This window comes from Dendrobates tinctorius, unplaced genomic scaffold, assembly GCF_039654945.1.
Source record: "Dendrobates tinctorius isolate UK_male_01 unplaced genomic scaffold, ASM3965494v1 ptg000282l, whole genome shotgun sequence".
Lineage (NCBI taxonomy): Eukaryota > Metazoa > Chordata > Amphibia > Anura > Dendrobatidae > Dendrobates > Dendrobates tinctorius.
This window is the reverse complement of record NW_027361949.1, coordinates 1,944,739-1,960,843: the sequence shown is the minus strand read 5'-3', so window position 1 is coordinate 1,960,843 and position 16,105 is coordinate 1,944,739. Positions and strand designations below refer to the sequence as shown.

Here is a 16,105-nt window from a genome sequence, read left to right as displayed (position 1 = left end):
GAGCAGATTGTGTCTGTCATGGAGTTATGAGGTGGAAAAGACACAAAAAAGGACGAAAAATCCTCCAAAAATTCAACAATACAGCACAAAGGGTCAGCAGCGCTTGCCTGCCCTGTGTCAGTACTGCTCGCCTGCCCTGGTGTCAGCAGCGCTTGCCTGCCCTGTGTCAGTACTGCTCGCCTGCCCTGGTGTCAGCAGCGCTTGCCTGCCCCGGTGTCAGTACTGCTCGCCTGCCCTGGTGTCAGCAGCGCTTGCCTGCCCCGGTGTCAGTACTATGCGGTCTCAGGATGCAGCAAACCCGTGTGATAAAGATGGCGGCGATCACTGATGAGACGACGGCTCACAAATCTACCAGCTCAAGACGCTTCTGTGCAGTCTAACACCGACCTCGCCATGGACTGGTAGGTGGGGAGCCGTCGTCTTTACTTCATGGGTCGGCTGCATCCTGAGAGGGCGTCAGTGCGGAGACCCGGGGCAGGTGAGTAAAGATACAAGGTGGACTGTAGATTACTGCCGACTGTGAGAGACGTCACCTACCATAGCACTGACCGCACGGAGAACAGGTGTAGTGTAAAGCATGGGGGAGACAACACAATCTGCATGAGACAGGGAGGGGATTTATAAGGACTGAAGATGGGAACCAGTGATCACCTTAGAAAACCAAATACATACTTTATTGCGGGAAAGCAAAGGGGAATATAAAACATCCTAAATACAGTGTAGAATCCCAGTCTCTATAATCCCAGTATCTATAATCCCAGCCTATATCAGGGACTCCCAATATTTATAGAATCCTAGTATATATATATAGAATCTCCAGATAACGCGGCGTGCTGTACAGGAGCGGGTGGGTGGGCAGCGTGTCCGGGGGTCACTTCTTCTCGGCCTCCTGCAGGCGGCGGCTCAGGTCGTCTATCCGGACGTTCTTCAGATGAAGCAGCTGCTCCATTCTCCGCAGCTTCGCCTGTAAAATCTGAGACATGGAGGTGATAGATGGAGGGCGGCCATACTTGTTACACAGGGACGGGAGGCGCACACAGAATAATGCTGGAGATCAGCTGTCGATCAGCCGTTGTCAGTGATGTGTACTGTGCGCCCCCTGGTGGTGGCTGCAACAGAGAAAAGTCTTCACATCCCGTGAACTTTTCCACATTTTTTTAAATTACACCCACAACCTTACATGTATTTTATTGGGATTTTATGTGACAATTATTTGTGACTTGTAAAGGAAATGATACAAGGTTTTCTAATTATTTTACAAGTATAAACTTGAACATTGTGAGATGCATTTATATTCAGCCCCTGAGTGAATACTTTATAGGAAACCCTTTCACTGCCATCACTGCTGGGGTCTTTTGGGGTTTGTGCATCATCTAGAGGTGACATTTTGCCCCCTCGCTCCGTGAGATTCAATGGAGACGTCTGTGATCAGTAATTTTCACAGATTCTCTGTGCCCCTGCTGAAGAACAGCCTCCCCGCAGCAGATGTTGCCACCACCATGTGTGACGGTGGGGATGATGTTTACAGGGTGATGTTCAGTGTTCATTTTAAACCACACCTAATGTTAAAAAGTTCTCCCTTGGACCCATCTGAGCAGAGCCCCTTCTTCTTCCACATGCTCACTGTGTCCCATACAAGGGACTTCTTATGACTTTCATTAATGCTTTCCTCTTCCATACAGACCAGATTTGTGGTGCACACGACTAATGGTGGTCCTGTGGACAGATTCTCCCCTTTAACTGTGGATCTCTGCAGTTCCTCCAGTGACCATGGGCCTCTCGGCGGTGTCTCTCACAAGTGCTCTCCTTCCTTGGGAGGTCACGTTAGGTGGACGGCCATGTCTTGGTAGGTTTGCAGTTGGGCCATGCTCCTTACATGTTTGGATGATGGATTGATGCTCCTTGAGAAGTTCAGAGCTTGGGCTATTTTTCTACCCTAAACCTGCTTTCCTCTTCTCCACCACTTTATCCCTGACCTTAACAACTTCATGGAAAAAATAACCATTTAAAATACAATGAAATATTTATTGAACGCTGTCATGTAATTTTACATAATGGGTTTTTATATGGACGTGATCGGACAATCGCTAACACTAATTGATATAGCCAAGAAAAAACACACGATCAAAGAAAATCCCAAACAAATAAATAGGAAATACAAAATAAAATTTTATTATGAATATCAGGACATATGGAAAGCAGTGGGACAGAAGACCAAATAGCACAGGGGAAACATGGGGCACACTTAGGATGGAAGACAAAAGGAGATATATGTGACCATCATTTTAACAATAGCTGCCAATGCATAGCTTTTCAATATATTGCACTATCCCCAGTAGCCATAAAAAACTAAATACTAGGCTTCCAAACATGGAATTGTATAAAAATAATACATGATAATTGTTACCTGTTCAGGCTTGTTGTAAGAGTGCACCCAGTGTGCCCACCCCGACGCGCGTTTTGGCGAAGTGGTCTTTGTCTGGGGAGCTCCTTGGTTTTCTTGATGCTGTCTTAACCCTAATGTTCTCACACAAACCTCTAAAGCCTTCACAGAGCAGCTGTAGTTATACTGAGAAGAAATCACACCCAGGAGGACGCAATCTACTAATAATGTGGCTTCTGGGGGTGAATGGTCACTCAGGAATTTATTTAGGGGGAACAGTCTACAGGGGGCTGGAAACAAATGCACAGAACGATTTTCAGATATATTGTTTTGAAATATCTAGAAAACCTCAATTTCCTTTACGCTTCACACATGCTTGTTATTTAGTGTTGAGATCACATAAAATCCCAATAAAATACATATGTTTGTGGCTGTAATGTGAAAATATGGAAAGTTCACAGGGTATGAATACTTTTTGAATGTACTGTAAATACACTGTCTATAGCAGCGATTATCAGATGTCCTAGACGCTCAGCTCCCACACAGATCTCATCTACATGAAGACTTGTGTCCTGATGTTATTATATATTATCTACAGTTGTGTCTAAAAGTTCTCACACAGATTCGGGTTTTCACATTTTCCCTCTTTCGTTTTTTTCGCCATTTTAGTCACTGTTTCTATGGTTACTGACGAACAATTGCAAACATTCCCGCCCCCTTATTCTCCGCGCTCCCGCCCCCTTATTCTCCGCGCTCCCGCCCCCTTATTCTCCGCACTCCTGCCTGTTATGATTGGTTCACCGAGGAGGAAGGCAAGACCAAGCTAAGCCACAGAAAACCAGAGAGGTTGGTAACTAAGCGGATTTCAGACCCCTGATCCTATCCACACAACTAGCAGTAGCCGTGGAGCGTGCCTACGATGATTCTAGACGCCTCGACACAGCCAGAGAACTAAATAAGCCTAAAGCAAGAAAGGGGAAATCTAAACTGCCCCAGAGCAGACCCCAAACATATATTGTCGGTGAGACAAGATGAAAAACACAAAGGCAGGTAGGAAAATAGGCTGAGCAAACGATGGGGCCCAAACTAACTAGACAGGACAGGAAAGGAAAGACACTGTCTGCAATCACACAAAAAATCCTGCAAAAAATTCCCAACACGTCTGATAGAAAAAACACTGAAGTCACTAGACTTCGCCCGCTATATCAGCACTCTGGCATATTCTGAAAGCAGAGCAAAGGGAGGCCAATCTAATAAGGGACAAAACCAAACTGGCACAAACAGTAACATAAGGATGGAAATTCAGCACAGCCCCAACCAGGGCTGGCTGGCCACACAAAAGTGAAATAGACAAAACCAAATCAAATGAGAACAATAGCAAAAGAACACTTAGCTTGAGCATGCAGGGACTGAGCTGGAAACTAAGACCTCAGGAGGCAAGAAAAAATCACCAGCAGGGATAGAGGGAGTCAGCTGACTTAAATGCAATCAGAAACTCCAGATGTCCAATCGTCCTCCTCATTATCAGGTGGCAGGTCTCTGTTAATTAGATCAGCTTCATTACCTCCTGTAACCACCAGAGGGAGCTCTGAAAGAGAACTCGTGACCCCTCTGTCAGTATAACCAGCTCCACTACCTTCACTAGTAACCTGAGGTAGGCCAGAAAGTGAATTCACAACACCTGCCCCTTGTTCTCCGCACTCCCGACCCCTTATTCTCCGCACTCCCGACCCCCTTATTCTCCGCACTCCCGACCCCTTATTCTACCGACTTCTGCCCCTTATTCGATGGATATTGATGGCTGGGAAGATCCTGACTGATGGCCACCCATTTTGGCAGGCACAGTACTGCTTAAGGAATGTGCCTCTGACTGTGGAGCCCCATAGATAAAAGCTAATAAAATACGGACAGTGCCCAATTCACCTCCCCTCGCACCACTCCCCTCGGTGATGCACTAATTGGCATGCCCTGCTGTCCAATGGTCCTTAAAGGGGAAGGTATCTACGGCCACACCTACAGGGGTTAAATCTGGGTTCCCAGGTCAGCAACTTCCTTTCCCCTCCGGCGGTCACTCACTTGGAAGCTTTTGTCACACCCTCCCTCCCTTAAATATTTCAATGGGGGTAAATCGCCATACTAACTGCGACGGAGTTATGGATATATGTGTACTATTATTACAAAAAAAAAAGCATGTATATATAACAAATCTTTGTTAACGATAATAAGTCACAGCGGAAGAAGTAGAGGAGGGCAAAGCTTCGTGACCGCTCGTTGGCCAAATCGCCTGTTGATCGCGGACAGGATCTCAGCCATGAGCCGCCCGTTACGAAATGTAATTGCCCCTCTCTGCTTATGTAATTAATAACCGGTGTATTCTTTACAGGATTGGTGGGAAGGGGGGTGAAGGCTCTGCTTAGGACAACACTCAGGTCTCCACAGCCTAGTCTCATCAGCACTCAGAGTTTTTCAGAATTTCTGGGGTTTTCTTTGTAGATATTTGTGGACTGACCGCGGGTTGTCACTGGGATGAGATCTGGGGGGGGGCTTTTGTCCATGGGCCCGAAATGTCGTTGTTTTATACCCTGACCACTATGTTCTCACTTTTCCCATGTGACCTGATCTCAATCATCCTGTGAAAAGCATCAACACCACATTGTCCTGGATGATAGGAGAGGTTGTTCTTGGAGTATCAGATCCCACTCTCTGTTCATGGTTGTGATCTAAGGTAAAACTGTGAATGTGCACCCGCACACTGTGAATGACCCCCTCCATGGATAAGAAGCCCCCCCCCGCACACTGTGAATGACCACCCTCCATGGATAAGAAGCCCCCCCCCCGCACACTGTGAATGTCCCCCCTCCATGGATGAGAAGTTCCCACCCGCCCGCACACTGTGAATGACCCCCTCCATGGATAAGAAGCCCCCCCCGCACACTGTGAATGTCCCCCCCCCCGCCTGCACACTGTGAATGTCCCCCCCCTCCATGGATGAGAAGACCCCCCCCACTCGCACACTGTGAATGACCCCCCCTCCATGGATGAGAAGGCTCCGCACATGAACGGTCTCAGGAGGCTTTACTGCTTGCAGACAGAGGACTTACGGCAGAATCACCTTCTCTTCTCCAGACAATTATCTTCCAGACGTCAGAGAAAACAATGTTAGCCCCGTCCTCAGCTGTGCGGTTCTTATACTTCCTGCAGAATGTCAGTCCGTCCATGATGTTTTTCTTGGAGAAAAGTGGCTTCTTTACTGCCCTTCTTGACCCCTGGCTGCCTCCAAAAGCCTACACCTCCCTGTGAGCAGATGTTCTAACACCTGCCTGCTGCCATTCCGGGGCAAACTCTGTGCTCTAAGAGCTGATTTCTCTTTAGGAGAATTTCTGGCACTTTCTGGATTTTCCTAGATGCCCTAAAGCCTGCTTAACAGCAATAGAACCTCTCTCTTTGCGCTTCTTGAAGAGTTCATGAATGGTAGATTTAGGGGCAATCTTACAAGCAGCAATGTCCTTGCCTGTAAAGCCTTTTTGATGCAAAGCAATGATGACTGCATGCGTTTCCTTGGAAGTTTCAATGGTTAACAGGAGAAGACAATGTTTTCAGGTACCAGCTCCATTATAAAGCCTCCAGGCTGCTCTTATAAGACAGTCAGCCTGATAGAGTGATATCAGCTGCCTTGTCCTTGTTAGCACTTTCTGCTGAGATTACATGAAGTTCACTGTTCATGAAGAATTTTTTCAGGTGAATGAACAAGCAGCGAACACAGGGTTATTCCAGCACAGAATTATGAATACAGCTCTGGAGTAAAGGATGAACTTCTGGACTATTGGATGTAAATTCTGTATATAATGGTACCGCTCTCCAGGTAAGAACTATGGGAAATATGTTGGGCACGGGCGAGGGATGTTGGGAGTTGTCCTTACCTGAACGGTTTCCAGTGAGACCATCAGCGCCCGCTCCTTCTCAGCCAGCTGGATCCGGACACTGGAATCAGGGTGGGCGACCTGAGAGTAACCCTGCGAGGCTTTACTGGGGACGGCGAGACCGAGAGGTTATTACATCAAATAATAATCGTCACAGCAACAGAACCTTATAATATAATAGTGACGATAATAATCCTCATCACCATAGCAACAGTGTTATACAGTTGTGCTCAAAAGTTTACATACCCCGGCAGAATTTTAGCCTTCTTGGCCTTTTTTTTCAGAGAATATGAATAACACCAAAACTTTTTCTCCCCTCATGGTTAGTGGTTGGGTGAAGCCATTTATTGTCAAACTACTGTGTGTTCTCTTTTTAAATCATAATGACCACCCAAAACATCCAAATGACCCTGATCAAAAGTTCACATATCCTGGTGATTTTGGCCTGATAACATGCACAGAAGTCGACACAAATGGGTTTGACTGGCTACTAAAGGTAACACCCTCACATGTGACCTGTTTGCTTGTAATCAGTGTGTGCATAAAAGCTGAATGAGTTTCTGAGATCCAGACAGACTCTTGCATCTTTCATCCAGCCACTGACGTTTCTGGATTGTGAGTCATGGGGAAAGCAAAAGAATTGTCAACGGATCTACGGGAAAAGGTAGTTGAACTGTATAAAACAGGAAAGGGATGCAAAAAGATATCGAAGGAATTGATAATGCCAGTCAGCAGCATTCAAACTGTGATTAACAAGTGGAAAATCAGGGACTCTGTAAAAACAAAACCACGGTCACGTAGACCGACAATTTTCATCCACAACTGCCAGGAAAATTGTTCGGGATGCAAAGAAAACCCAACAATAACATCAGCTGAAATACTGGACTCTGAAAACTAACGGTGTGGCTGTTTCAAGATGCACAATAAGGAGGCACTTGAAGAAAAATGGGTTGCATGGTCGAGTGGCCAGAAGAAAGCCATTACTGCACAAATGCCACAAAGTATCTCACCTACAATACGCAAAACAGCACAGAGACAAGCCTCAAAACTTCTGGAACAAGGTAATTTGGAGTGATGAGACCAATATTGAACTTTTTGGCCACAACCATAAATGTTACATTTGGAGAGAGGTCAACAAGGCCTATGATCAAAGGAACACCATTCCTACTGTAAAGCACGGAGGTGGATCGCTGATGTTTTGGGGATGTGTGAGCTACAAAGTCACAGGAAACTTGGTCAAAGTTGAAGGAAAGATGAATGCAGCACATTATCAGCAAATACTGGAGGCAAATGTGCAATCATCAGTCCGGAAGCTGCGCATGTGCCGTACTTGGACGTTCCAACATGACAACGATCCAAAACACAAGGCCAAGTCGACCTGTCATTGGCTACAGCAGAACAAAGTGAAGGTTCTGTAGTGGCCATCTCAGTCTCCTGACCTCAGTATCATTGAGCCACTCTGGGGAGATCTCAAGCACGCAGTTCATGCTAGACAGCCCAAGAATTTACAGGAACAGGAAGCTTTTTTGCCAAGAAGAGTGGGCAGCTTTACCATCTGAGAAGATAAAGAACCTCATCCACAACTACCACAAAAGACTTCAAGCTGTCATTGATGATAGAGGGGGCAATACACGATATTGGGGTATGTAAACTTTTGATCAGGGTCATTTGGATGTTTTGGGTTGTCATTATGATTTAAACAGAGAACACACAGTAGTTTGACAAGAAATGGCTTCACCCAACCACTAACCATGAGTGGAAACAAAGATTTGGTGTTACCATTAATATTCTCTGAAAAAAGGCCAAGAAACCAAAAATTCTGCCGGGGTATATAAAGTTTTGAGCACAACTGTAATATAATAGTGATGGTAATAATCCCCGCCATCCCTATCTATAATATAATGGGCTAAGCGTTACTCTGTCTGAAGCCTCTATAGACTGCGCAAGCGTGACGTGCCTGCGCACTGCGCAGTCTTGCTCCAGACAGAGTGACGCATCCCCCCCCCCCCCAAGAGATCGCGGTATGCGTAAGCACTGAGCCGATGTTGCTGTTGCCGCGGGGTCTTGCACCATGTGATGTCAGGAGAGGGCGGTTGCGGCGCCGTGCGCCTGCGCAGTCTTCAAGAAAATGGCGGCGGAAAGCGAGGACTGCACAGACGCCGATTCCAGCGCCACAACCAGCCATCTCCTGACATCACATGAATCGGCGCCTGCGCAGTCCTCGCTTACCGCCGCCATTTTCTTGAAGACACACTGCAGTATACCAGGATAGGGGGTGAGAGGACCATGTATACCATGAAAGGGGGGTGAGGGGGACCATGTATACCAGGATAGGGGGGGTGAGAAGGACCATGTATACCAGGATAGGGGGGTGAGAGGACCATGCATACCAGGATAGGGGGGTGAGGGGGACCATGTATACCAGGATAGGGGGGTGAGGGGGACCATGTATACCACGAAAGGGGGGTGAGGGGGACCATGTATACCAGGATAGGGGGGTGAGGGGGACCATGTATACCAGGATAGGGGGGTGAGAGGGACCATGTATACCATGAAAGGGGGGTGAGGGGGACCATGTATACCAGGATAGGGGGGGTGAGAAGGACCATGTATACCAGGATGGGGGGGTGAGAGGACCATGTATACCAGGATAGGGGGGGGTGAGAGGACCATGTATACCAGGATAGGGGGGGGTGAGAGGACCATGTATACCAGGATAGGGGGGGGGTGAGAGGACCATGCATACCAGGATGGGGGGGTGAGGGGACCATGTATACCAGGATGGGGGGGTGAGGGGACCATGTATACAAGGATAGGGGGGGTGAGAAGGACCATGTATACCAGGATAGGGGGGGGTGAGAGGACCATGCATACCAGGATGGGGGGGTGAGAGGACCATGTATACCAGGATAGGGGGGTGAGGGGGACCATGTATACCAGGATAGGGGGGGTGAGAAGGACCATGTATACCAGGATAGGGGGGTGAGGGGAGCCATGCATACCAGGATAGGGGGGTGAGGGGGACCATGTATACCAGGATAGGGGGGGTGAGAAGGACCATGTATACCAGGATAGGGGGGGTGAGAAGGACCATGTATACCAGGATAGGGGGGGGTGAGAGGACCATGCATACCAGGATAGGGGGGGTGAGAAGGACCATGTATACCAGGATAGGGGGGGTGAGAAGGACCATGTATACCAGGATAGGGGGGGTGAGAAGGACCATGTATACCAGGATAGGGGGGGTGAGAAGGACCATGCATACCAGGATAGGGGGGGGTGAGAAGGACCATGTATACCAGGATAGGGGGGGGTGAGAGGACCATGCATACCAGGATGGGGGGGTGAGAGGACCATGTATACCAGGATAGGGGGGGGTGAGAGGACCATGCATACCAGGATGGGGGGGTGAGAGGACCATGTATACCAGGATAGGGGGGGTGCGAGGACCATACATACCAGGTTAGGGGGGTGAGGGGAGCCATGCATACCAGGATAGGGGGGGGTGAGAAGGACCATGTATACCAGGATAGGGGGGGGTGAGAGGACCATGTATACCAGGATAGGGGGGGGTGAGAGGACCATGTATACCAGGATAGGGGGGGGTGAGAGGACCATGTATACCAGGATAGGGGGGGGTGAGAGGACCATGTATACCAGGATGGGGGGGTGAGAGGACCATGTATACCAGGATAGGGGGGGGTGAGAGGACCATGTATACCAGGATGGGGGGGTGAGAGGACCATGTATACCAGGATAGGGGGGGTGCGAGGACCATACATACCAGGTTAGGGGGGTGAGGGTACAATACATACCAGGATGGGAGAACATATACCATTAAAAATGCCCGGCACCCGGGCGTAGAACAGGTTCATAGCTAGTAATAGTATAACATTGTAATCACACAGGCGCCTCCTCTCCGTTGTCTCGCTGTTGTCACCCACCTCCCAGCGTCCGCCTTCTCTCCACCGTTGCTATTCTGCTTTGTTGCGTAACCTGGGATATAAGGAAGATTAGGAGACACGTGATTGGATGGATTTAGGTGTGTATCCCCCTTAACTTCCCATAAATCTGATCATGTAACCTACTATGCAGAACTATGAATGCTGCTCTGGATGTGATTAGAGTATAAAACGTGATATAATGACAGAGCTATGAATGCTGCTCTGAATGTGATGTCTCACAGCTCCAGCTGTGTGCAGCGACGCAATGTCACTCTGGGTCAGTACTACGCAGACATCTTTACACTTAGTTCTACGTGGATCACTATGATCAGTGGTCACACTACGGATCAACCACAGGGCCGCCATTACCTGAGTCTGGGGGGTTACTGGGCTCTGAGCACGGACTCAACTCCTGCAAGAAAATAAAGGTCAGATGATGTGTCCCGCTGTGTATTACAGTCACTCCCATCATCCCCGACCCCAGGAGCTCACAATCTACTGTTATCACTCCCATCATCCCCGACCCCTGGAACTCACAATCTACTGTTATCACTCCCATCATCCCCGACCCCTGGAACTCACAATCTACTGTTATCACTCCCATCATCCCCGACCCCAGGAGCTCACAATCTACTGTTATCACTCCCATCATCCCCGACCCCAGGAGCTCACAATCTACTGTTATCACTCCCATCATCCCTGACCCCAGGAACTCACAATCTACTGTTATCACTCCCATCATCCCCGACCCCAGGAGCTCACAATCTACTGTTATCACTCCCATCATCCCCGACCCCAGGAGCTCACAATCTACTGTTATCACTCCCATCATCCCTGACCCCAGGAACTCACAATCTACTGTTATCACTCCCATCATCCCTGACCCCAGGAACTCACAATCTACTGTTATCACTCCCATCATCCCCGACCCCAGGAGCTCACAATCTACTGTTATCACTCCCATCATCCCTGACCCCAGGAACTCACAATCTACTGTTATCACTCCCATCATCCCTGACCCCAGGAACTCACAATCTACTGTTATCACTCCCATCATCCCCGACCCCAGGAGCTCACAATCTACTGTTATCACTCCCATCATCCCCGACCCCAGGAGCTCACAATCTACTGTTATCACTCCCATCATCCCTGACCCCAGGAACTCACAATCTACTGTTATCACTCCCATCATCCCTGACCCCAGGAACTCACAATCTACTGTTATCACTCCCATCATCCCCGACCCCAGGAGCTCACAATCTACTGTTATCACTCCCATCATCCCTGACCCCAGGAACTCACAATCTACTGTTATCACTCCCATCATCCCTGACCCCAGGAACTCACAATCTACTGTTATCACTCCCATCATCCCCGACCCCAGGAACTCACAATCTACTGTTATCACTCCCATCATCCCTGACCCCAGGAACTCACAATCATTATCACTCCCTTCATCACTGACCCCAGGAGCTCACAATCTACTGTTATCACTCCCATCATCTCTGACTCCAGGAGCTCACAATCTACTGTTATCACTCCCTTCATCCCCGACCCCTGGAACTCACAATCTACTGTTATCACTCCCATCATCCCCGACCCCTGGAACTCACAATCTACTGTTATCACTCCCATCATCCCCGACCCCTGGAACTCACAATCTACTGTTATCACTCCCATCATCCCCGACCCCTGGAACTCACAATCTACTGTTATCACTCCCATCATCCCCGACCCCTGGAACTCACAATCTACTGTTATCACTCCCATCATCCCCGACCCCAGGAGCTCACAATCTACTGTTATCACTCCCATCATCCCCGACCCCTGGAACTCACAATCTACTGTTATCACTCCCATCATCCCCGACCCCTGGAACTCACAATCTACTGTTATCACTCCCATCATCCCCGACCCCAGGAGCTCACAATCTACTGTTATCACTCCCATCATCCCCGACCCCTGGAACTCACAATCTACTGTTATCACTCCCATCATCCCCGACCCCAGGAGCTCACAATCTACTGTTATCACTCCCATCATCCCCGACCCCTGGAACTCACAATCTACTGTTATCACTCCCATCATCCCCGACCCCAGGAGCTCACAATCTACTGTTATCACTCCCTTCATCCCCGACCCCAGGAACTCACAATCTACTGTTATCACTCCCATCATCCCCGACCCCTGGAACTCACAATCTACTGTTATCACTCCCATCATCCCCGACCCCTGGAACTCACAATCTACTGTTATCACTCCCATCATCCCCGACCCCAGGAGCTCACAATCTACTGTTATCACTCCCTTCATCCCCGACCCCAGGAACTCACAATCTACTGTTATCACTCCCATCATCCCCGACCCCTGGAACTCACAATCTACTGTTATCACTCCCATCATCCCCGACCCCAGGAGCTCACAATCTACTGTTATCACTCCCTTCATCCCCGACCCCAGGAACTCACAATCTACTGTTATCACTCCCATCATCCCCGACCCCTGGAACTCACAATCTACTGTTATCACTCCCATCATCCCCGACCCCTGGAACTCACAATCTACTGTTATCACTCCCATCATCCCCGACCCCAGGAGCTCACAATCTACTGTTATCACTCCCTTCATCCCCGACCCCAGGAACTCACAATCTACTGTTATCACTCCCATCATCCCCGACCCCTGGAACTCACAATCTACTGTTATCACTCCCATCATCCCCGACCCCAGGAGCTCACAATCTACTGTTATCACTCCCATCATCCCCGACCCCTGGAACTCACAATCTACTGTTATCACTCCCATCATCCCCGACCCCAGGAGCTCACAATCTACTGTTATCACTCCCATCATCCCCGACCCCAGGAGCTCACAATCTACTGTTATCACTCCCATCATCCCTGACCCCAGGAGCTCACAATCTACTGTTATCACTCCCATCATCTCTGACCCCTGGAACTCACAATCTACTGTTATCGCTCCCATCATCCCCGACCGCTCACCTGATCGCTCTGCACCTGCCGCTGCCGCTCCTCGATCTTCTGTCTCAGTGTGCACAGGACGAGCTCCACCACCCCCGGGGAGCACTGCACGATCCTGCGGACCACGTCGTCCGGCACGGAGAAGCTCATCTTACTCAGAACTTTCCTGAGGCAGAAGAAGGAATATTCTCTGCTGCCTTCAGTCAATGGGAACATGGTTTATATCTACAGGCTAAAAACACACTAACTAAGAGAAGAGCAAGAAAAGGGGGTATGGAGCTGCAGGGTCTGGGCCTCAGGCTGTGGGAGACAAATGCTGTGAGAGGGGAGGAGCACAGAGTAGGCAGCCAATTGGCTTAGAGCACACACGGAAGACCCCGCTCACTAGAGAAAAGATAGGAATTGGAGAAGAGGAAAGCGGAGGAGGAGCAGGAGGAGAGTAAGGGAGAGAGGCGCCGGGAGCCTGGACCAGGAGGGTCTCACCGATTCAGGGTGCCCCAGTTGCTGAGCTTCTGCTGAGAGGAGTTGGCCGGGACATAGTTGTGCATCTCCACCAGTTTAGGAAAATAATGTTTGACGACTTCTGCAGTTAATACTGTGAGGACAGAGACATTATAGTGTTATTACACCTCAGCAGGCCGAGAACACAGATCGGGGGCATCCACAGTGCCCCCATAATAACAGCGATACCCACAGTGCCCCCATAATAACAGCGATACCCACAGTGCCCCCATAATAACAGTGATATCCACAGTGCCCCCATAATAACAGCGATACCCACAGTGCCCCCATAATAACAGCGATACCCACAGTGCCCCCATAATAACAGCGATACCCACAGTGCCCCCATAATAACAGCGATACCCACAGTGCCCCCATAATAACAGCGATACCCACAGTGCCCCCATAATAACAGCGATACCCACAGTGCCCCCATAATAACAGCGATACCCACAGTGTCCCCATAATAACAGCGATACCCACAGTGCCCCCATAATAACAGCAATACCCACAGTGCCCCCATAATAACAGCAATACCCACAGTGTCCCCATAATAACAGCGATATCCACAGTGTCCCCATAACAGCAATAGCCACAGTGCCCCCCATAATAACAGCGATACCCACAGTGCCCCCATAATAACAGCGATATCCACAGTGTCCCCATAACAGTGATATCCACAGTGCCCCCCATAATAACAGCGATACCCACAGTGCCCCCATAATAACAGCGATATCCAGTGTCCCCATAATAGTGATATCCACAGTGCCCCCATAATAACAGCGATATCCACAATGTCCCCATAATAAGTGATATCCACAGTGCCCCCATAACAGTGATATCCACAGTGCCCCCATAATAAGTGATACCCACAGTGTCCCCATAATAACAGCGATATCCGCAGTGTCCCCATAATAACAGCGATATCCGCAGTGCTCCCATAATAACAGTGATATCCACAGTGCCCCCATAATAACAGTGATATCCACAGTGTCCCCATAATAACAGCGATATCCACAGTGCTCCCATAATAACAGTGATATCCACAGTGTCCCCATAATAACAGTGATATCCACAGTGTCCCCATAATAACAGTGATATCCACAGTGTCCCCATAATAACAGTGATATCCACAGTGCCCCATAATAACAGCGATATCCACAGTGTCCCCATAATAACAGCGATATCCGCAGTGTCCCCATAATAACAGTGATATCCGCAGTGTCCCATAATAACAGTGATATCCACAGTGCCCCCATAATAACAGTGATATCCACAGTGTCCCCATAATAACAGCGATATCCACAGTGCTCCCATAATAACAGTGATATCCACAGTGTCCCCATAATAACAGCGATATCCACAGTGCTCCCATAATAACAGTGATATCCGCAGTGCCCCCATAATAACAGTGATATCCACAGTGCCCCATAATAACAGCGATATCCACAGTGTCCCCATAATAACAGCGATATCCACAGTGCTCCCATAATAACAGCGATATCCACAGTGTCCCCATAATAACAGTGATATCCACAGTGCCCCATAATAACAGCGATATCCACAGTGTCCCCATAATAACAGCGATATCCGCAGTGTCCCCATAATAACAGCGATATCCGCAGTGTCCCATAATAACAGTGATATCCACAGTGCCCCCATAATAACAGTGATATCCACAGTGCCCCCATAATAACAGTGATATCCGCAGTGCCCCCATAATAACAGTGATATCCACAGTGCCCCCATAATAACAGTGATATCCGCAGTGCCCCCATATTGGTGCCGCCTTTCCTGTGTCACCTCCGTCGCTGAAGTCCCGGCTCAGGTTCCTCTTGGGTCTGGACAGTGGGATCTTATCCACCCAGCTGTACAGCTCCTGCAGGTTTTGCTCATCGAAGTCCCCGGCAGCGGCCATGGCGGCGTCCTCTTCCTCCCGCTGCCCTCCGGCGCCTGACACTCATTGTTTACATGTAGCCATGGCGACGGCTGCCAGAGCGACCAGGCGGCGTCATCGTCAATCATCAAGCTTTATTGTCCCTGCACAGTGACACTCGGGGGGCGGGGCTTCAGTCTCCTGACAGCATGGTCTCCACAGTGTCCTGGATGATTCCTGCCGCGGCCATTCACACTGACCCCCGCTCCTGATAACGCAGGGCAGACCCCGGACCCCCATAATGGCGAGAGACAAGCAGGTGTCACTGAGACCCCCGACCCAGCTCCAAAAATGTCACTTTATTCTGGATTACTAAGAAAAATTATCACTAAGTGGAGGATTAGGGGCCGCGCACGTACCCCACATGTCCAACCGGACCCCCCAGATCTACAGCGAGGATTAGGGGCCGCGCACATACCCCACATGTCCAACCGGACCCC

The 16,105-nt window shown here is 49.1% G+C and overlaps 1 protein-coding gene across 1 annotated transcript; it reads right to left on the bottom strand.

Annotated features, from left to right (window-relative positions):
• Nucleotides 1-647: 647 nt before the first annotated feature.
• Nucleotides 648-15,725, bottom strand: SPEF1 (sperm flagellar 1). Its single transcript, XM_073559931.1, has 7 exons — nt 15,533-15,725; nt 13,712-13,823; nt 13,250-13,394; nt 10,617-10,659; nt 10,248-10,299; nt 6,304-6,409; nt 648-973 (listed from the first exon to the last, which is right to left on the bottom strand). Exons 1-7 carry the CDS (start codon nt 15,645-15,647, stop codon nt 872-874), a joined length of 675 nt encoding a protein of 224 aa, XP_073416032.1. The 5' UTR covers nt 15,648-15,725; the 3' UTR covers nt 648-871.
• Between the last annotated feature and the right edge of the window lie 380 nt (nt 15,726-16,105).

Excerpts from the sequence above, each read along its gene's own strand:
- SPEF1 (XM_073559931.1), bottom strand. The coding sequence starts at position 15,647 with ATGGCCGCTGCCGGGGACTTCGATGAGCAAAACCTGCAGGAGCTGTAC. Across the intron at positions 10,300-10,616 it reads CAGTAACCCCCCAGACTCAG|GTTACGCAACAAAGCAGAAT; the intron begins GTAATGGCGGCC and ends CTTATATCCCAG. Across the intron at positions 974-6,303 it reads TCTCACTGGAAACCGTTCAG|ATTTTACAGGCGAAGCTGCG; the intron begins GTAAGGACAACT and ends TCCATGTCTCAG.